General features: G+C 55.6%; 9 protein-coding genes across 9 annotated transcripts; 7 read left to right on the forward strand and 2 right to left on the reverse strand.

The window, feature by feature from the left end:
* The first annotated feature begins 258 nt into the window (after nt 1-258).
* On the forward strand, nt 259-915 carry DL89DRAFT_18392 (uncharacterized protein). The gene has a single exon (XM_040883934.1). The coding sequence runs from the start codon at nt 446-448 to the stop codon at nt 842-844; it is 399 nt and encodes a 132-aa protein (XP_040747733.1). The 5' UTR covers nt 259-445; the 3' UTR covers nt 845-915.
* A 488-nt stretch (nt 916-1403) lies between these two features.
* DL89DRAFT_264376 (SDF-domain-containing protein) lies at nt 1404-3306 on the forward strand. Its single transcript, XM_040886221.1, has 4 exons — nt 1404-2080; nt 2103-2904; nt 2927-3101; nt 3124-3306. Exons 1-4 carry the CDS (start codon nt 1706-1708, stop codon nt 3218-3220), a joined length of 1449 nt encoding a protein of 482 aa, XP_040747734.1. The 5' UTR covers nt 1404-1705; the 3' UTR covers nt 3221-3306.
* On the reverse strand, nt 3297-4847 carry DL89DRAFT_264377 (uncharacterized protein). Its single transcript, XM_040886222.1, has 2 exons — nt 4267-4847; nt 3297-4193 (listed from the first exon to the last, which is right to left on the reverse strand). The coding sequence occupies exons 1-2, from the start codon at nt 4729-4731 to the stop codon at nt 3450-3452; spliced, it is 1209 nt and encodes a 402-aa protein (XP_040747735.1). The 5' UTR covers nt 4732-4847; the 3' UTR covers nt 3297-3449.
* A 203-nt stretch (nt 4848-5050) lies between these two features.
* DL89DRAFT_320028 (uncharacterized protein) lies at nt 5051-7115 on the forward strand (the record flags this gene model as incomplete). The annotated part of the gene is made up of 9 exons (XM_040891179.1): nt 5051-5211; nt 5248-5323; nt 5370-5549; nt 5602-5886; nt 5920-6111; nt 6295-6464; nt 6537-6648; nt 6695-6898; nt 6927-7115. The coding sequence occupies exons 1-9, from the start codon at nt 5093-5095 to the stop codon at nt 7113-7115; spliced, it is 1527 nt and encodes a 508-aa protein (XP_040747736.1). The 5' UTR covers nt 5051-5092.
* A 196-nt stretch (nt 7116-7311) lies between these two features.
* Nucleotides 7312-9184, forward strand: DL89DRAFT_290061 (uncharacterized protein; the record flags this gene model as incomplete). The annotated part of the gene is made up of 5 exons (XM_040890041.1): nt 7312-7464; nt 7527-7625; nt 7678-8232; nt 8294-8533; nt 8885-9184. 5 exons carry the CDS (start codon nt 7312-7314, stop codon nt 9182-9184), a joined length of 1347 nt encoding a protein of 448 aa, XP_040747737.1.
* A 163-nt stretch (nt 9185-9347) lies between these two features.
* DL89DRAFT_18408 (uncharacterized protein) lies at nt 9348-10368 on the forward strand. Its single transcript, XM_040883937.1, has one exon. The coding sequence runs from the start codon at nt 9530-9532 to the stop codon at nt 10058-10060; it is 531 nt and encodes a 176-aa protein (XP_040747738.1). The 5' UTR covers nt 9348-9529; the 3' UTR covers nt 10061-10368.
* Nucleotides 10369-11610: 1242 nt separating this feature from the next.
* Nucleotides 11611-13416, forward strand: DL89DRAFT_18513 (uncharacterized protein). The gene has a single exon (XM_040883944.1). It carries the CDS (start codon nt 11851-11853, stop codon nt 13138-13140), a length of 1290 nt encoding a protein of 429 aa, XP_040747739.1. The 5' UTR covers nt 11611-11850; the 3' UTR covers nt 13141-13416.
* An 860-nt stretch (nt 13417-14276) lies between these two features.
* DL89DRAFT_264380 (uncharacterized protein) lies at nt 14277-15386 on the reverse strand. The gene is made up of 3 exons (XM_040886223.1): nt 14904-15386; nt 14747-14863; nt 14277-14633 (listed from the first exon to the last, which is right to left on the reverse strand). Exons 1-3 carry the CDS (start codon nt 14970-14972, stop codon nt 14448-14450), a joined length of 372 nt encoding a protein of 123 aa, XP_040747740.1. The 5' UTR covers nt 14973-15386; the 3' UTR covers nt 14277-14447.
* Nucleotides 15387-16462: 1076 nt separating this feature from the next.
* DL89DRAFT_290064 (Six-hairpin glycosidase) lies at nt 16463-19028 on the forward strand (the record flags this gene model as incomplete). Its single annotated transcript, XM_040890042.1, has 5 exons — nt 16463-16669; nt 16701-18571; nt 18717-18727; nt 18786-18931; nt 18978-19028. The coding sequence occupies 5 exons, from the start codon at nt 16463-16465 to the stop codon at nt 19026-19028; spliced, it is 2286 nt and encodes a 761-aa protein (XP_040747741.1).
* Between the last annotated feature and the right edge of the window lie 1031 nt (nt 19029-20059).

The raw sequence follows: 20059 nt of genomic DNA on the forward strand, positions 1-20059 counted from the left end.
AAATGCATGGGATGCTCAGTAGCACAGTCCTGGCCGACACAGCTGTGCACAGAGCCTGCGGGGATTTTGCTCGCTGGAGTCGCTTGGCTGTCCTGCATCTTTCTGGGCCAGCGCCTACACATTCATTGGTAAATCGTAGCCATGCTTGGTTTCTGGATTTTTCTTTGGCACGATAAGCACAGCTAGTGTCCACGAGGTGCTGAAACCATCATGCCCACCTGCATTTCCGGATACTGCCCGAGGTAGTGCTCGGAATCTCCCAAATAAAAAAAACAGACGTGCTCTGAAAAGATTCATGTATGATTACACGTCGTTGCATTGTCGTTGCATCATCCTGGCAGCTTGGTGCTGAACCAGTTCAAACGCACGGTGTCGCCAAATCGCTGCACCATTGTGCAGAGCGATTGCCACTGCTGTGCCTCACTGCGCCTGCGTGTTTGTTTGAATGTTTTCTGGCCCGGCCACATTACTGCTGTTAATACGGCCAATTCAGCAAAGCACGGCCAGACGCCCTCACATCCACCGCGCGCGACATCAGCGAAATGAGCGAATCGAGTGTGTGCCATCCTCTATGAACGGCTGCCAAAGCCGGACGAGACAGCCATCATTTGCCAGCAGCATGGGAGGCACCTGCGTCGCGTGCTTTTGGAATCACCATCCAACCTACAGATGGTTCGCGAGTTCCTCAATGTTTGGCTCGATTATGCGGTGCTCCCGGACGAATGGAAACGGCACGATTGCCCCTGTCTCCCACTGCTGCGTTTCGCAAAACGAAGCTGCCGCATGTCGATCTATCTTTCGGCGCGGCCGATCCCTGCCATTTTCGCAGTATGTGACTTTCTAGAACACTATCCGAAAGCGAGTAGGCACATGTCTGCACATTGCCGAAATTCCTCACCTAGGACTACAGGCAGCTAATGGTGGACTAAATATGGCCTAATAGGTTGGCAGCTGTCGCACAGACAGATATAAAGAATCGGGGCTATCTATCTGCTCTCTCCTGCCATTCTCAGCCAAACGGTCTGGGAAAAAATTTCTTCGGCTAGGCCATCGTTCAACAAAATTCTCGCTTTTTGGTCGCATTTGGAAAGGCGGGCGCCAGACTCTGCCGAGGAAAAGAGAGAAAGAGATAGCGCAAAAGCCTGTACGCTAGGCTCATTCATGCAATTTGACGTGCAGGTGGCATCTTGTGTGCTGAATTTTCTCAGCGTTCTCACACAATGTTTGCACAGGATGTTCGTTCCGTGCATCGTTTGCATGGCAGGCGTCCGTCTAAATCCCAAAAGAACGACTTGGATGCTGAGGGAGAGGGGGATAGGGGCACTGGTCCAAATCGCATTGCAGCCGGCCGTTTCGGTATAAATAGGCGTGGCTGCCCCTCGTTTCCTTGAGCTCCAGGGTATCTCCTCCCATTTACTCTGCCCTGCACCGTTTTTGTTCTCTGAAAGAGACTCTAGCCGCACTCCAGCTGCCGTCGCTGCCCATCGTCATCCTGTTCATCTCTTACTCTGCTCCCCACATCGCGCCACCCGCTGTTTCATAGCGCCTCACTACAAACAAAAAGAGACACGAGGCCAACACCGCCGATTTGCCTGTCCAGTCACGAAAGAGAGGATTGAAAGGAGCACGCTCTCTTGCCTCTTCCTTTTTCTATTTTGCACCTTCGCTCTTCTACATATAATTCTGTCACCGACACAGTAGAGCCATGGCTGCTGGATCATCACGCCCCCACTCTATTCAGTCTGTACACCGGGAACTCCCTGTTGCCGAGCCGGCAGCTGTTATTGAAGCCGATGATGAGAAGCCCTCGGCGTGGTCGCGCATGGCGGCCAGCACAAAGCGCAAGCTTGCTCCACCGTCCCGGTTTGTGTGGAAGTACCTGCGCAAGACCAACCTGACAATGTGGATTCTGCTTGGCCTCGTCCTGGGCATTATCGTAGGCAATTTTGCCCCCGACTTTTCGGTCGAGATTAAGCCGCTGGCAGATGCCTTTCTGCGCATGATCCAGACGCTGGTCGTACCGCTCATTTTCTCCACGCTCGTCGTCGGAATTGCTGGGCACGGCGATGACCTGTTCACTGTCGGTCCGGCTGGCGATCAAGTCGCTCATCTACTTTGAGGTCGTGTCGACGCTAGCAATCCTCCTCGGCCTCCTGATGGTCAACGCCATTAAGCCGGGCAAGGGCGTCAAGATTGATACCGACAGCAAGGCTAATACGACTGCAGGCAGTCCGATTACCTGGGACGGCGAGCTGTTCAAGATCATCCCAAAGTCGTTCTTCCAGGCTGCCTCTGACGGTGAGATTCTGCAGATTGTGTTCTGCTCGCTGATGTTTGCTGTCGCCATTTGCCGCATCAAAGTTGCCGAGTACAAGGTTCCGATGCTGCGGTTCCTCACCTCCCTGTCGAAGATCATGTTTGGCGTCACTGCATTGGTCATGAACTATGCGCCCATCGGTATCGGTTGCTCGATTGCCGCCACAGTCGGCAAGAACGGCCTCAAGGTGCTTATTTCTCTTGGCAAGCTTGTCGGCACTCTGTACGGCACGCTGGCCATCTTCGTCATTATCGTCCTGATTCCAATCATGCTGCTGTTCAAGGTGCCGGTCAAGATCTTCTTCCGCACCATCTGGCAGCCGTTCCTCATCGCCTTCTCGACGGCCTCGTCCGAGTCGGCACTGCCCAAGGCCATGGAGAACCTGGAGGCCATGGGCATCCCAAAGAACATTGTTGGTTTCGTGATCCCCACCGGCTACAGCTTCAACCTCGACGGCACCAGCTTGTACCTGAGTCTGGCGGCGATCTTCTGTGCCCAGGCCACGGACACGCATCTGTCGGTTAGCAAGCAGGTTGTGCTGATGCTGACACTGATGCTCACATCGAAGGGCGTTGCAGCGATCCCGCGTGCGTCCTTTGTCGTGCTCAGCGCGGCCATCGGCAACTTTGACATTCCCGAACGATGCGCTGGCACTGATCCTCGGCGTCGATGCCTTCCTGGACATGGCCAGAACTGGTGTCAATGTCATGGGCAACTGCCTTGCCGCCTGCGTCATTGCCCGCTGGGAGGGCCAGTACCCGCCTCATGGTCGTTGGGAAGGCAAGTGGGCCTGCTATGGACCCGAGCCTGAAGCGTGAGGAGGAGAACAACAGTGAATGGAGAGAAGACGAGACCGGTGACTCTCACAAGATCGAGGAGGGCATTTCTCACCACATCCACTAAGCATGCTATTAGTTTCCATACATTCCCAGTAATACCAGAATTTCTATTTACAAATCCACCATTATTTAGTCTCGGCTGTCCATTCACCAGTAGCAGAGGTAACCGATGCTAAAAAGCGCCGTTCTTGGGCAGTGTAGCACAGGTTTGTTTAATGCTAATCATGCATCTAGTATTACACGCAATCTATTTAGACATGTCAAATGGCCAGGTCTCTAGCAGAGGCCAGAGGTTATCTATGAATGATAGAGTAGGTACCGACGAAGAAGACGGTGATCCCAAAGTAAAATACAAACCAGCCCACACTCCACAGCGTCACCGACTGTCTTCCCTGGGCAATGTTGTCCTCGTCAGTGTCCTTGGTGCGCTCAATCAGCGGCAGCAGGCTGGCCACCGGCCGAGAGACGAGCACCTTGGCCACGGTCAGATCCGAGCCGGACCACAGGAAGATCAGGGATGGGAATACAAAGCCAATGACAGTCGCAGTGGCAGCGCCAACCAGCTCATAAGCCATGCCCAGGTCCGTGCACTGTGTGGCAGCAGCAATGACCAAGCCGAAGAGTGTCAGCGAGCACACCATCTCGCGCGTGGACAGCCGGGCCAGCTGCGGCTGGTCAATGTGCAGCATGTGCGTCAGCGTGTCTCGGGCCGGATAGAACGTCAGCGGGAAGGTCAGAACCAGTGTCAGGCAGAACAGCAGGCGCGCAACATTGACATACGGGTCGTTCTGCGGGAAGTTCTGGAATATGTTTGCCTGCACGCCCGACCCAAAGCTCATCAGCCCGATGACTGCGAAGCTGCAGCAGATCACTAGTGCCGCCCACGTTGCAATCATAGTGCATTTGCGCCAGTTCTGCAAAGACCGGACCTCGAGGCCCAGGAAGTTCTGGAAGGCGGCGTGCGATGAGCAGAACGAGAAGCTCAGCATGCCCAGGGCCGGGAACACCTTGCTGCCAAGCACCAGTGGGTAGTCTGTCTGCGCAACAGCCGCATAGACTGGTGCGCGCGCAGCGATAATCCCGAGAATAAGCGGAAGCGCAAACACTGACACGACAGGAGATTTTGGCCAGTGGGCCCGAGTTCCTGAAAAACAGGAACGGCGAGATGCATGAAACTGATACGCCTATGATTGTTGCTGACCGAGTGGCCCATGCGAGTGCTGGCAGGTATGCTTCGCGTAGCGCCGTCAGAATATCGCCGACGATAATCAAATAGGTAGTCAGTGCGCCCAGCATCGAGAATATCAGCGAGGCATTCAGAATGCGGTAGCCGGTGGTGCCCAGCGCCTGGCGCGCTACTTCAGAGTAGCTCATGGCGTTTGTGCGCTTCCCAGTGAACACCAGCGTATATGTCGTGAACTGCGATATCATGCCGACCAGAATGAGGAGCAGGATACCGGCTACAAGGCCAGCGTTCTTTAGCGCTATAGGCAAGCATATGATCCCGGAGCCGATGATGGAGTTTAGCACGTTGAACGCAGCGCCGTTGATAGAATTGGTTCCTGGAGCGTCCATGGCTGGCTGAGGAAGGGGCGTGAATATGAGAAAACAAAAAAGGAAGAATTAACTTGGAAAAAGGAGAGTAAGAAAACTTTATGTGACTGGGGAAAGATGTCTGAAAGCAATTTATATCTGTGTACGTGTGGGAAGATATAGTGGTGGATCACCATTGCGAGAGTGCCCTCTCCACATGACCACTGCACCATGTGACTGACCAGAAGAAAACTATTAGGAGCTGGCGGTGATCGAGGGACGGTAATTTCAGCTCGATGCAAGATCAAAACCCCTGGGCAGCAGCCGGAATTTTATAGTGCTGACGCTTTCTTCGCTTGGTCCAGCATTTAAACTTTAGAATTTCCAGTTAATGTGACACTACATGTGGCCGCCAGCATATACAGACGGGCCACGGCGCCCGCAGCACCAACAGCACGAGCAGCAAACAGCACAGACATCGAGCGCAGGAACTTCGCTCCGGGAGCAGTATTTGAATGGGCGGTATGGCAGTGCGAGACCTGCACGGCCAAGCCCAAGGACAGTGTTTACAGCCAGCGCACATACAGTGTCACGCGTGCATGGCGACGTGCTGGACAAGGCAGCAATGATAGCAGTCATCGACACTAAACTACCTCCTGAGCAGCCTCGACCTAATCAAGTCTCTGGCATCGATTGCACTGCAGCACAAGCTCGTCATTGTGGTCCCCTGGGTGGTAGTGCAGGAGCTGGATGGACTGAAGACAGCGCACAAGTCGAAGATGACTTCAAACGGACAAGTGGGCAGCACGTCGTTCCTGGCGCGTGAGGCGATCCGGTACTTTGAGCAGGAGCTGGGGCGAGTAGGCAGTGCACTGCGCGGGCAGAAGCGCTCAGAGTCGCTGAAGGATCGAGACTGTGAATGATGACCAGATCCTGGATTGCTGCTTGTACTTTATGGAGAAGTTTGGGCTGCCCGTTACGATCCTGTCGCGCGACCGAAACATGAACGTCAAGGCACGAATCAACGGATGCGCTACGTGCGGCGACTGGACAGGCACGGCGGCAGGGCTGGTGGATGCGATTGCCAGGTGCTCGGGAGAGAATACCTCATCGCTGCGTCGGAAGGAGCAGGTGTCGATAGAGCCGATTGTTATTCCCGACTCTCCCCCACATTCGCAGCCACCAAGTGCTCAGGCAGTATCGGAGAGAGCAGTGGCAAGCCGGAGGAAGTTGGCAGTGCCAAAGAGCCGACTGCGTGCAGGCACAACTCTCCCGACATTGCCTGTAATCAGCTACCAGCCACCACAACCACAGAGCTTTGGGCCTTCATTTGGCGCTGCTAGTGGCCCAATTGACGATGTGAGGGATAGCGATGCAAACTCATTCAAAAAGCAGCGTAGATCGGGAGACCCGGCATCGTTTGTACCGAATCAGGGGATTTGGATTTCGGTTTAGGATTTGGGCAAACCACGTCACAAACGGACAGTATGCCGCTGATGGATCATTTGCAGCGATAATTAGTGGTTTGTGTCCGCAGCGGACAGCAACAGCAGGCACCTATTGTCATCCAGGATTCAGATAGCGAGGACGACGGGGGCATGGAAGGTCGATGTCGAGATGCTGGTTACAAGTAGCCCCAAGGCGGCTCTGGATCCAAGTCCACAACCGCATGCTCCTATTTACCCGCCTGTTGCGCCAGTAGCTACACCGCAGCAGCATGCGCAAGCCTTATCCCACCTGCTACACCAGTCGCTGCATGGAGGCCTCCAGCAGCTGTGCAGGCTTCGCCGAGGACAGTGAAGAATGCCGATGGGTCAGTGGTAGTGTATCTGGATGACATACCAGAGACAGCAGCAGGAGGCTGCCAAGAGGAACAGCATTACCAGTCGGACAGCCATTGGGGTCTCGCGCGAGGTCACAAAGTTCACGTACAGCGATACCTGTGGATTGCACCAGGCTGTTAGTGAAGCGGTTGTCGAGTAAGTTGGCCGGGACATACGCAGAGACATGGCAGGATGTGCTGCAGCGGCACTTTGCACCGCCGCCATGGAGGTCGTGCACGGTCATGCTCACAATTATTCTTGTACATTGGAACACCTTCAAGGAGGCACTTCCCTACGATATGCGCGACAAAATCAGGTCAATTCTGCCCTGGGTTATGCATGTAGAGGGCGTGGATACCTGCCCACAGACCAGCGGGCCGCTGCCGGTCGAAGCACAGATAGCTGGATTCCAAGTACACCACGCCTACCACTGAGGCAAAGCAGATGCAGGAACGGCTTGATCAGGCAGTCGGCCTAGTTAACACTATGAAGCAGCTGCTGGTCCAGTGCGAGATCGTCGAGTCCGACAAGCAGACGGACACACGCGAGAAGCTGTTCAAGGAATGGGTGACGTGGGCCAGGACGAACGCCAGCGGGCAATAACCTAGGTTTATGCCCTCGTAGCCGAACTTGGTACATACTGAACGCTAGGATGTGCACTGATCTGATTTATTCTGATTTCGATCATGGCCAACGAAGAAAAAAAAACTTGGACGGATCATGTATGCCTGTAACATTTTCTACCTTTGCCTTCCTCAACTCTAGTCATTTCAATACACACACGCCAAAAACATTAGCCATGTCAGCGTTCAAGTCTGGGGAGCTGTCGAGCCTGCTGGTCGGCGAAGCAAAGAAGAGCGCGGCGATCAACACGCAGCTAGACGATCTGTTCAAGAACGCGCCGCCCAAGGTCGCGGCCAAGCCCGTGGTTTCCAACCCGATCCCGATCAAGGTATCGGAGCCCGAGAAGACCGAACAAGCAGGCGAGGAGACGGCCTTGACAGGTGGACTGAGAAGAAGAAGCCGCGCAAGGAGAAGAAGCGGAAGCACGCGCAGACGGCGGAGACTCCGGAGGACTCGATTCGCACAGCAAAGAGCCGGCGCGCGCGGCAGGTGGGATACGGGCTGGACGCCGAGGAGGAGGAGCTGGAGGATGCGGAGGCAGGCCAAGGCACAGCAGGCGAGTCGTAAGAAGAAGCAGCTGCTTGGGCGGATGCCGCGGGACGCCGAGGTGGTAGGGCGCACGGCGTTCTTTGGCAACGTGACGGTGGCAGCAATCACTGACAAGAAAGTGTACAATGAATTGCGCTCGCTATGCGAGCAGTTCGGCAAGATCAAGAGCGTGCGGTTCCGGTCGATTTCGTTCTCTGACATGCTGCCGCGCAAGCTGGCGTTCATCCAGGGCAAGTTCCACTCGGAACGGCAGGTGTGCAATGCATACGTGGAGTTTGTCGAGACGGCAGCGGCGGAAAAGTGCATTGGGCTGAACGGCAACATCTTCCACGACCACCACCTGCGGGTGGACCTGGCCGGTAACGAGAAGTCGCACGATATGAAGCGCTCGGTGTTCATTGGCAATCTGGACTTTGAGGCTGAGGAGGAGGACCTGTGGCGGCATTTCGGCACGTGCGGCTCGGTCGAGAATGTGCGCGTGGTGCGCGACGCCACGACCAACCTGGGCAAGGGCTTCGCGTACGTGCAGTTTGTGGACCGCGCGACCGTCGACCTGGCGCTCAAGCTCGACGGCTCATTGCTGGCCAAGCGCAACCTGCGCTGTTAAGCGCGCCAGCGAAAAGGCCATTAAGGAGACAAAGCGCGCCAACGCCAAGGCGGCGGCCAAGACGACCATGGCCAGGCGCGGCAAGGGAAAGAATGTCGGCGCGCCGGTCGCCGGTGTGTTTGAGGGAACAAGGTCGGCCAAGGGCGATAAGCCGTCGGCCAAGAAGCGCCGCACTGTGCGCAGCAAGGCCTTTGCCGAGAAGCGCCTCAATACTGAGAAGAGCGCTGGCCCAAAGGACAGGGTCCAAGAAGGACGGGGCCAAGAAGGACGGGGTCAAGAAGGACGGGGCCAAGAAGCGTAGAATCAACCCCCGCAAGTAGGCCTTGTGCAGTTTCGTTGCCGGATGCATCTCGCTCGGGGAAAGCCAGCCTTCTACTACTCCCAAATAAACAATTACATACTCACGTATATGTTGCATCGATGTGGGAGCACACATAGCCTCTCATGCACACGCCATGTTGCTGCTATTCGATGTATAAAAGACCTTGGTGAACCAGAGCCAGATGGAGCTTCTCCAGAGGCATTTTTTTTTTCTCTTTTCTTACTCCCAACCCTGTCCGACTGCAAATGTACTACTCGCTCGCCTCTGTAGCCCTCGTTGCACTGGCCTTTGGCCGGCGCGAGCCCCGTCGGTATCGGTGCCGAAGCAGTCACTGGAAAGGCGCGTGCTGCAGGAAACGGGAATGCAGCCCTGCGGTGCTGTGCCTGGAAGCGCTGTGCCCTGGTATTGCAAGCATTCCTGCCTGCCTTCAGCTACAACAACAGCCAGAACAAGAGCGTCCAGGATGCACGCTCTCGCGAGAATACTGTGTATATCAATAGTAAGGACAGTAGCGCTACTAATGTCCAGGGCAACTCGAACACGAACCTGAACTACGTGGGCCCGGTCTAGATGCGTGTATTAAGGTGAGAAGCGCCATCCCAGCCCATACTATCGGCGGACCAACTAGTCGCCAGCTGCGGAATTGCAGTTTGTGTTCTACGAGATAGGATTGGATCCTCCTTGGTTCCCGTTCTCTGCTCTCTTGTGCTTTTTATCCGTAAATAAATAGCAAATGTCCGACATAGTCCAGCGCACCGAAGAGCTCGTCCGCGAGTACATGTCCAAGTACGACTGCTCGCACGACTGGTTCCACGTGCAGCGCGTGGTGCGCCAGGCGCTCGCCCTAGCCGAGTCCTGTCGACCGCCCCGTCGATACGCTGGTAGTCCACCTAGCCGCCCTTTTGCACGACGTCGATGACGCAAAGTACCGTAAGCCCGACGAAACTCCGTTCTCTATCCCCTCCTTCCTTCAAGCCGCCGGCCTGGACACTGCACGCGCTCAGCTGGTCAAGCGCATTGTCGACCATGTATCGTTCCGCAAGGAGCTGCTGGCCATTGAACTGGACCAGCTCGGCAAGAGCTCTGAGGAGGAGCGCGTGTTCCGCAAGGAAGTGTGTGGAGTTGGCGTGCGTGCAGGACGCTGACCGACTCGATGCCATTGGGGCGTTTGGCGTGCTCAGGTGCGCGGCGTTTTCGGGCGCCCGCAATCGCACCTTGCATGACCCGAAGGATGTCGCCATAGAAGACATTTCCTACGCCCAGTATGTGGAGCAGGGCGGCTCTGGCACTGCTGTTGCGCATTTCCACGAAAAGCTGCTCAAGCTTGCTGGAATGATGAAGACTGATGCCGCCAAGCAGCAGGCCAAGGACCGCCACCAGTTTATGATCCAGTTCCTGGCCCAGATCCAGCAGGAATATGATTTTGCCAGTCTGCCCAGGCACTGAGTTTTGGGGGCCCAGTGGGCCTGGCTGCTTTCCCATGCAGATCGAGGGGAGGCCAAGGTCTGAAAAACTTTTCATGTAGCTCCGCATATTTGGTCGCACTGGCGCCAGACCATTTCCATGTAGGTTTAGCCGCACATGAATAAACTCTGCATCGGCCGCGTTCCTGTTCCCACCGGCCGTGTTCTACAAAAAAGTGTGCTGAGCCAAGAGCTGAAAACCTTAATATCCCTAGTGCTACATTACCCATCCCTCCTCCAGGCAGGCGATGGAAGATGGGTCCGTTTCTGTATTTGCATTGGCTGGTCGGCCAAAATAAAAAAATCTTGTCAGTGAACAACTGTCATGGTATTTGGCTCTTTGGGTTGTTGGCAAGTGGAAAAGATATCTAGAATTCTAAACCCCTCTTATTTCTTCGCTCTCCCCCCTCCACCTTTTTTCCTCCTCGCCGCGAACCAGACTCTTCCCTTGCGACTGTTTTCTCCTCCATTTTCGCCTTTTCTCCCGACCCCTACGACTCCATTTTTAATATTCGCCATTTTGACCTCTAATACTTTCTACACGCATGCCGCGCTCAGTGGATCCTGGTTCCGATGGCGACATCGTGCCTCAATCCGAGCCCGAGGAACTCCGGCAGAGCATGGCCACCGCCAGCCTTGCTAGCATTGCCAACAATCGCACCAGCAATAACGATAGCGACGACGACGGACGACGACGATTACGATGGAGATAACAACAACAGCGACGATACCAGCGACGACATAGACTCAAGCGACGATGAGGACAGCACGCGCGACGCAGGTGGCATCACCCAGTGGTCACATTTCTTGAAGCTCCGCGTGATCTGTCGCGCAATGACGAAGATAGTGCAGCGTATTTCAGCGTGACCGAAGACGCCCACCACAGCCACAATGGCTCCACCGCGGTTGCGCACAGACTCCACCGCCCAAGCTCACGGGGGATGCGTGAAAACATGATCTCGCAGAGGACGCACCAGCAGCCGCACCAGTCTTTTGCAGCGCCGAGCCAGGACCAAGGGTGCGTCGTCGCTGCGCGCTCGCCTGGGGATCAGGAACCACGTCAGATCGCACTCGGCTCTGTCGCAGCTATTCAGCGGCCATCAGGGCAGTGATACAGAGGACCGTGACAGTGTGCTGGCGCCAGCCAATACGCCAGCAGTAGACGATGCGCCATCGTCGCAGCCAGAGCCGGCCAGCGTGCGGAGCCACACCAGCATGTACTTGGACTTGCAAGGACAATGAGAAGGACAGATAATATGTGGACGCCACGGCAGCGATCCCGATCACAGGCATCTCCACTCCCACTCAACACCTTTGCCGCCCACTGGGCCACAACTGTTGGCAACTACGACCTTGGGCGGAGACAGCGCAGCCGGATATCAAACTCGGACGACTCTGTCCAGACCGATCCAAACGATTCCTCAGACCGCCTCTTTGCACCGCTGAGCCTGCCTCGTGCATACACGCTCGACGAGCTCGACACTAATGCGAATCTGCGTGGCCGCCAAGGATGGAGCCGCCAGACCATGGGCGAGGCGCCGTTCCCGCTACCCCGCATCATGACCATGTCTTCGGTCACGGAGAAAGACGGCGGAGACATGGAAACTGGGATTGACGATCTGCCGCCTATGCGCCTTGGTCGCGAGATCACCAACGATCTGCGCCGCATTGAACTGACATTCAGCAACCAGCCAGAAGAGCCGCAAGCACGCCGCGCCAATCCACTCAAGCACCTGATCAAGTCCCGCCACAACTTCCGTGCCCTGGTGACATATGGCGGATACCTCATCCCCATCAACGTGCTGCTCAACGTCATCCTGCTGGGTCGTGGCTGGCTGCAGTACAACAATCCTGGGGCCGATGGAGAATCCGCACGCCGTCAACAACCCCATCGGCTACTTGATCACGTCGGTTATATCGCTGATCCTGATTGTGTCCAGTGGCATTTGCTTCGTCATGCGGTGTCTCGAGTTTGACGTGATGCGCACGACCATGACCTCAATCATTGCCAACTTCACCAATGCCGCGCTCATTCTGGCCAGCGCACTCATCTACGAGAAGCGCGAGCGCCCGCGCCACCCCGATGCCCACATCACCGGCGAGTTCTACAGCTCGTATGCCGGTGCTGCGGTTGCCCTGCTGAACGCCCTGCTTCTGCTCATGGACATGCTGATCACGCCTGGATTCCGCTACCGCGGCTCAGGAATGTCACGACAGCAGCGCATGCTGCAGTTCAACATCATCCTGATTGTAGTGTGGATTGGCATTGGCGGCTATGCGTGGTCCAAGATCGAGGGCTGGGACACACCAACAGCGATTATGTTCTGCATGGTCACTGTTACCACCATCGGGTTCGGCAACAGGTCGCCAACCAAGACGTATTCACGAATCCTGCAGCTCATCTACGGGCCACTGGGCATACTAATGTTCGGTATGATGCTCTTGCATACGCGCAACGTCATCATCCAGATTACGCGCGACAAGCTCGATGAGGCGAAGCGCGAAATCCTCGGTAAGCGCAAGAAGCTCGAGCAAGGATGTCACTATCAGCCATGTCAAGCGCCGCCTGGCTGCTCGCCCACAGGCCTCGCAACTGGCACGACATGTTCAATGATCTGGCTGGCCGCGTGCTGCTGCCGCACCGCCGCCGTGTGCGCATTGGCATTCCGCACTGGCTGCGCAGACGACTCGATGGGTCCAGCAGCGAGGATGAAGCCGACAGGGATCTGGAGCTGGGCATGGACCATCGGCTTTCTGGATGCTCGTGGCACTGATCGCACGCTCAATGCACGAGATTTGGATAAGCAGCGTACTACCTCGACCGCTGCCAACAAGAGGGCCAGCAGTGTCTACAGACGGAAGAATAAGCTGCCGGGTGACGACCCGAATGCTGCGCCGTTGCCCCTAGGCAGATCATACACGACGGCATCGCGGCTGTCGCAGGTCCGCGAGGCCATTTCTGTACCAGGGTTCTTTGAGCGCATTCGCCACAGACGCAAGCTCAAGAAATCAAAGGGGGGTAGCGGTGGGGATGGTGACGACGGATCCCGCCGACCTAATTGATGACAAGGCTGGCAGCAGTAGCAGCGGTGGCGGCAACTCAAGACAACGCCGTAGACAGGCAGGAGGAGGAAAGCAACGATGATGGGGACGATGGCACTGATGACAGTGAAGATAGCCAGGAGGATGAAGAAGAAGGATACCTCTCTGACCGGCAAGCAGAAGCAGAAGAAGAGCAAGCAGAAGAAAACGTTCCTTAGCAAGCTCACGCGGCAGCTGTGGGCAGCGCTGATCCTGAACTTTTGCTTCTGGCTCATCAGCGCCGCCATCTTTTACGCCTGCGAGAGTCCCCGTTGGTCATACTTTGACGCAATGTACTTTTGCTACGTTGCGTTCACCACAATTGGGTATGGCGATATTGTGCCAGAGACCACACAGGGCACTATCGTGTTCATCTGCCTGTGCTTTGTCGCCGTCGCGCTCGAGACATTCCTGGTTGTCTCGGCCATTGGCTTTTTCTCCGATCTGCTCGCCCGTGCCATGAAGCAGACCCAGGTGCAGCGCCGTATTGAGAAGCGCCGCCGCCGCCTGGTCGCCTACGAGATCCGCCGCCATATCAAGCACCCGAAACTACAATCCGTTTGGCGACGGAAGCGAAGACCGTGCTGTCGACATTGGATTCCGCCGCCTGCGCAAGTTTGCCAGCAGCGTCCGTGCCATGGCCACGGGCAAGATGTCCTTTGGCCAGTGGATCAGTTCCCAGCGCAACAAGCGGGATCCAGTCAAGGACGATGCGCTCACCTGATGGCTTCATTCGCCATGCTACGGGCATGGATGGATTTGGACCGTCGGAGTGGCAGCCTCCATCGCCGCCGGCATCGCCGGTAACTGATAATGGCCATACGACATTCGGATGATGTGCAGGGCATGGTGCAGCGTGCGGCTGAGCCCATGTCAACCACATCGTCGTCCCCGGGCTCGCACGTCCCAGATGCCCATCCCTCCATTGTCAAGCACCATCATAGTCGGCGAGCACGAGATGCAGCAGGTTGCGCGGCCAATGTCCACCGGCCAAATCCCAGTTGTCCGCAATACCGACGAGCCACGTCTACCGCTGGATCACATGGGCGGTGACATGTCTGTCGCTAATGACGGCCTGCACATCTTCCCACACAATTTTGACGACACCCGGCCCTCCAGGCCATCAAATCTGCAACAGGAAATCAGCATGCATGGAGCTGGCAGCTCATCCATCGATTATTTCGACGCCGCGCGAAGCATCACCCAGGATCTCCTGACAGGATGCACCTTCTGGATCATAGATTACAACTCCCTGAATCTGTGTCACCAATGTATAAACAACTCTTTTTCTATTCATGCTCTAGAGCATCTTGACGTATGAGATGGCCGTGTACAACCTCCGGTATGCTTTGGAGCGCAGGCGGGTTTACAAACCACAGGCTCTCACGCCCTGCAGTGCCATGCAGCTCGTCCAACCTGCGCTCAAACAGCTCCTTAACCACCGGGTCAGGCACAGTGCCCGCTGACATGGCCACCTTTGACCAGACAATGTAGTGGAAGGTGTTTTCAGGGCAGCGCGTACGGATAGTCGTTCGGGATCATCAGGTAGTCGTCAGCAGGAGTCGTTGATGAACCTGCCCAGCTTCACTGTCAAGACGTAGTTCGTGACCGATCCGTACTGCTCGCGAATCTGCTGCATGTCTGCGCGGTACGCCTGCTCCTTTGGTGTCGTGCGGCCCAGCAGCTCCAGCCGCCCAACTGCGAACTATCTCCTTGATCTCGTCCCAGGTGAAGATGCGCGGAACGCCCATGTTGTTCGGGCGCTTCGGGTTGGTCGTCTCGACCGAGACCGGAGTGGGCACCGCGACTGTCATTTGCTGGCTAATTCGAGTATGAGTAGAGTTGTTTTGAAGAGGCTGAGAGCGAAGGAGGAAACCAAGTTGCCCGTCTCAACGAAGCCAGTTATTAGTCAGCCACACACGTGACGCCGTATGGCTCGCATTGGTTAGCTGCTTGGCTCTCTTTCGAGGACCTCAACGTTCGGCACCCTCCGCAGTAGCGAGGACGGCTCTAGGTCTGTAGCTAGGGGATAATCCCGGTGTGCATGGCTGCTACATCCCTGCCCCTATCCTGGGAACAGCAACAAAGCCAGGTTTTTCCCTGCCAGCAGGGCCACAGGGCGGTGTCGGTGTTGGCGGCTGCTGCACTAGCCTGACCCGGGAAACAACAAATGGCACTACGGCCATGCAATAGCAACGCCCTTGCCGGTCACGCGTATATGGCTCCTGGGAGAAAATCAACGCAAATGTAGCAAGTCAAAAGCAAGATATTGACGAGCTTTTCTTGCTCGCTGCTGGGCGCTGCACCCTGCGGACCTCTAATGGTGGTCACGACGAGGGATTGAGCCCACTATTGCACTGCTACACGCATGGCTTCTGTTTTATGTCATCAGCTCAATAGGCGGTTCCAGATAGCGGAGCTGCTCTGTGCTCCATGGCACCGTGCCGGCCATTAGAGTGCATGCTGGGACAGATATAGGCCCGCCATAAATAGGTCATTGGGCTGGACAATGGCGGGCGATACGGCCAGTCCATCACAACGTATTTTTAGGCCCGCGCACATGATATGTCTCCAACCGATTCAACGGCGAATTTGGTACCGCTGCTGCGGGCACACCCGGTGCTTGGGGGGCATGCTACGCAGCAGCGAACACCACCCCGGCGCGGACCACACCCTCTGCCAAGGTTGGCACGGCAAGCTGCATATGGCGCAGGCGAAAATCTGGCTTTGGCCTTTGCACTATACTGCGAGAAATCTGCGCAAACCCCCGACCACCACTTGATTTCCCAACCCCAGGACATGCATGCCGCTTATTTTACGTGCCAATTGTGTTCATCAAGGGGCCAGGCGCACACTCTGCCGCTGGCTGCCCCGCCTTGGGTGAATGGGGAACACAATAGCCGTCTAGCGAGAACAGACTGGAGAGGTTGTATGCATGACCGCTTTCGCAAGAACACCGACCGCTACATCGCCCTTCATCTGCAGAACCCTTCTGTTCGTTGCTCGTCAGTTTTTCTGCTCTGTAGCTTTCTCTTTAATCTCTAATACCAATTCCTTATCATTTCTGCCCTCCCTGTTCCCCACTTGCTGTGTTGCGCTGCTTTAGTTCATAGCCCAAACCACACTTTTGCCCGCATACACGCATTTGATATTTATTCGGCTTCTCCACTTGTCTATATATCCAAGAGAAGCTTACAATCATACGGATACCGCTTTTTTAAATAGCTGACTTTCGGCAGTACACCTGTACATTTTTGTTCAACAGCCGGACCACCTGCTCACATCCTATACACACAGCAGAACGATGAACGCCGGATATAAATTGTGGGCGCTCGCGACGGTATTGGCGAGCGCATCATCAGTCGCAGCACAGTCGTCGCCCGGCCCGGTGACATCAGCCCGAGACAGCGGCCTGTACGTGCAAAAGGCCTGTGACCATCCTATCTACTGCACTGGGCCTATCCTTGACAAGGTGCAGCGGTCGGGAATTTTTGACGAGGACAAGACATTTGTCGACATGCCCACCCGCAAGCCGGTCAAAGGAGATTGTGGCCGCCTTCAGCGCCTTGCCCGCCAATGTGACCAAGGCCGAGCTGTCCCGCTTTGTCGACGACCACTTCGCACCTGCGGGCTCCGATATCGAGGAGGCCGAGCTGCCAGACTGGACCGAAACCCCACCGTTCTTGGACGGCGTCACAGACCCTGTGTTGCGCGGCTACGGAATGCAGCTGCACAACCAGTGGAAAAAGCTGGCCCGCAAAGCAAAAACTGTGCAGCAGTGCGACGGATGTGAGACGTCGCTGCTCCACCTGAACAATACGTTCTTTGTCTCGGGCAGCACTATCTCGCGCGAGTTCCGTTACTGGGATACCTACTATGTCGAGCTGGGACTGCTCGAGTCCGGGCTATACACCACAACCAAGGGCATGCTGCAGAACCTTCTCGACATGGTCTACTACCACGGGTTTGTGCCCACCGGCGGCCGCCTCTATTTCACGGACCGCTCCGAGCCCCCGCTGCTGGCACTGATGATCAAGACATACTACGAGGCCACCAAGGACTTCGAGTTTGTCAAGGCTGCGCTGCCGCTGCTAAAGAAGGAGCACACCTTCTGGGAGACGTACCGCGGCGTCAACGTCACGTACACCCGCAATGCTACAGTCTCGCTCGGCAAGCGCCAGTCCAGCGGATTCCAGCTCGCCACAACACTTCTGTCGACATTCGGTCCAGTGCTGAGCAGTCAGGCGCTGCCTACTGGCAATGGCCAGAACAGCCTGTCCTCCTTCACTCCGAGACCAGAGACGTACACCCAGGACCTCACGCTGGCCACGCAGCTGGAGACCTCGGTCCAGCTGAGCAAAATGGCGCTGACGTCGTCTGATCTGCTGGCTGCATCCGAGGCTGGCACCGTGCCCAGTGTGCAGTATGTTAGCCCTGTCGACGTCACAGTCTTCCCGCAGCTCTCAAAGATGGCCCTGCGCCGCCGAGCGGCAACTATCGGCGACCTGGTCAACCCATTCGCCAAGTACAACTCGACACAGCTCAATATCCTGGGTTCGGTTGCTGTCAACGACACCATCGCTGTCAACCTGAACTCGATCTTGTATCAGGCTGAGCTGATCATTGCCGATTTCGAGGAGCTGGTCTATAAGAACGTCACCGCTGACTGCAAGGCATACCGCCTGCGCGCCGAGCAGCGCCGCCAGGCACTGTTCGACCTGACGTATAACGAGAAGACCGGCTTCTTCAACGACTTCCATCTGGAGGCAAACAAGAGGACGGACATCTGGTCTCTGAGCGCGCTGTGGCCGTATTGGGCCTTTGGCGACAAGATGCCAGCTGCCGGTGCCAAGCTCGCGCTGACGGCGGTCTCGAACCTGTACGATCGCTATCCGAACGGCCTGCCCAACACGCTGTTCAACACCAGCCAGGCGTGGGACTACCCGCATGTGAACCCACCCATGCAGCAGATGCTGGTCAAGTCGGCCGAGACTGTCGAGAAGCACTTGGGTATTAGCGACGAACTCTCGACCAAGCTCAAGGGCATCTCAACCCGCGTTGTGCAGGGCACGATCGACCAGGCGTTCTGCGACTGGTATGCCAACGGTGGCTCTATCAACGGTGTGCTGGATCAGAACTCGGTCGGCTCATCTGCCAATGCCAACAGCAGCTACCAGATTAACGCTGATGGCAGCTTGTCGTCGGTCAGCAACGCGGACATTAACCCGATGCGGACCAACGGCATCGCAATGTGGCTGTTTGCTTCGTACAGCAGCAAGATTGAGATCCCCAAGTGCCCTGACCTCGAGCTCAAGGTCGTCACTCCACCGACCACTGCTGCGCCTACCCCCCAGCCTACCCCTCAGCCTACTCTTGAGCCTACCCCTCAGCCCACTCTTGAGCCTACCCCTCAGTCTACTCCTCAGTCTACTCTTCAGCCTACTCTCAAACCTACTCCTCAGCCTACCCCTCAGCCCACTCTTGAGCCTACCCCTCAGTCTACTCTTCAGTCTACTCCTCAGTCTACTCCCCAGCCCACTCTTGAGCCGACCTCTCAGCCTACCCTTGAGTCGACCTCTCAGCCCACTCTTGAACCAACCTCTCAACCTACCCTTGAACCGACTCAGACCCCGACCTCGACCTCGACCCCGACCCCGACCCCGACCCCGACTCCAATTCCGACTCTGACTCCGACTCCGACTCCGACTCCGACTCCGACTCCAAGTGCGACACCCACGAGTGCTCCGACTTCTTCGGCCCCACCCAAATCGACGTGCGTCTTTACGCAAAAGTGCCAACGGTGCCGCTGCCTCGTTAAGCGTCGTGCCATTGTTCGGCGTCGCAAGCGCACTGGCCCCGTCCGCAAGTAAACACGATTTTGAAGTGTATTAACTTCGTAGAACCCTTTTACTTTTGTCTCGCGTCACCAAGCTGGGTCTGCAGCCAGGTTCCTATGTATGGCCAAATCTGAGTAAATCGTATATTTAATTTTGTGATGTTACCAACAAAACCATTTGTGCACATTCGAGCGTTTAAAATGATAATGACCGAATGTAGCGGCCGTATGGTTAAAACAAAAAATTATAGATAGCTATATACTATATGATGTAACATGCCATTAAGGTAGTTCCATCTTACCCAAGGTAGTTTACCCACTGAGAGTGGCGCAGCTTTATCTAGGGCCGTGCGCGGCCTAGCTAAGGGCTCCGTGTGCGCACTCGGCGATTGCTTAAACACGCCCTGCTGGCTCCTAGCAGTAGGGATTCATTCTAGTTTTTCCAATATATTTTTATGAACGCTTACATTTGGTTTCATCAGCATCTATATAGCTTATTACTAGGAGAACACCGTACCTAGTACCTTTATCCCAGACAAATTGACCGAGGTCTCTTTAGGCACATACCGTCTCTATTTATTTGTATTTTATGGGCTATTATGAGCGCCGATAAAAAGAAGGCATCTGGCACTACAGTTTTGTTATATGTACTAATTAATGTAATTCATTGTAAGAAAAAGGAAAGACATAGCATGGTGTTCGAAACAGGAACCGGTACCCCTTTAAACTAATCGAATTGTCCTACTGTGTGCGTGTACGGCTGTCATAATACGGACCTGACTCTTGTCCTAAAGCCCTACACCTGGTACTATGTTTATCTTTTTGGGTCCGTAGTTCTCATTTGCATCAGGTCTAGTTAGTACCTGATCGACCTCTATGGATCTGGCACCTTCAACAGTAGTTGGTCCGAAATGTAACAGAGATGCATAGGGGAAATCATAATATTGATACCAAGCAAAGCCTTGCACCGAGTAGGAAAAAGTGCAGTGTGCAGCAATAGACGGACATGACACACTGGTCACAAAGCGAAGTCTTCCAGGAAATTTTGAGAGGCTGGATCATCGG

The sequence above is a fragment of the Linderina pennispora genome (assembly GCF_002104995.1).
Source record: "Linderina pennispora strain ATCC 12442 chromosome Unknown DL89scaffold_1, whole genome shotgun sequence".
Taxonomy (NCBI): Eukaryota; Fungi; Kickxellomycota; class Kickxellomycetes; order Kickxellales; family Kickxellaceae; genus Linderina; species Linderina pennispora.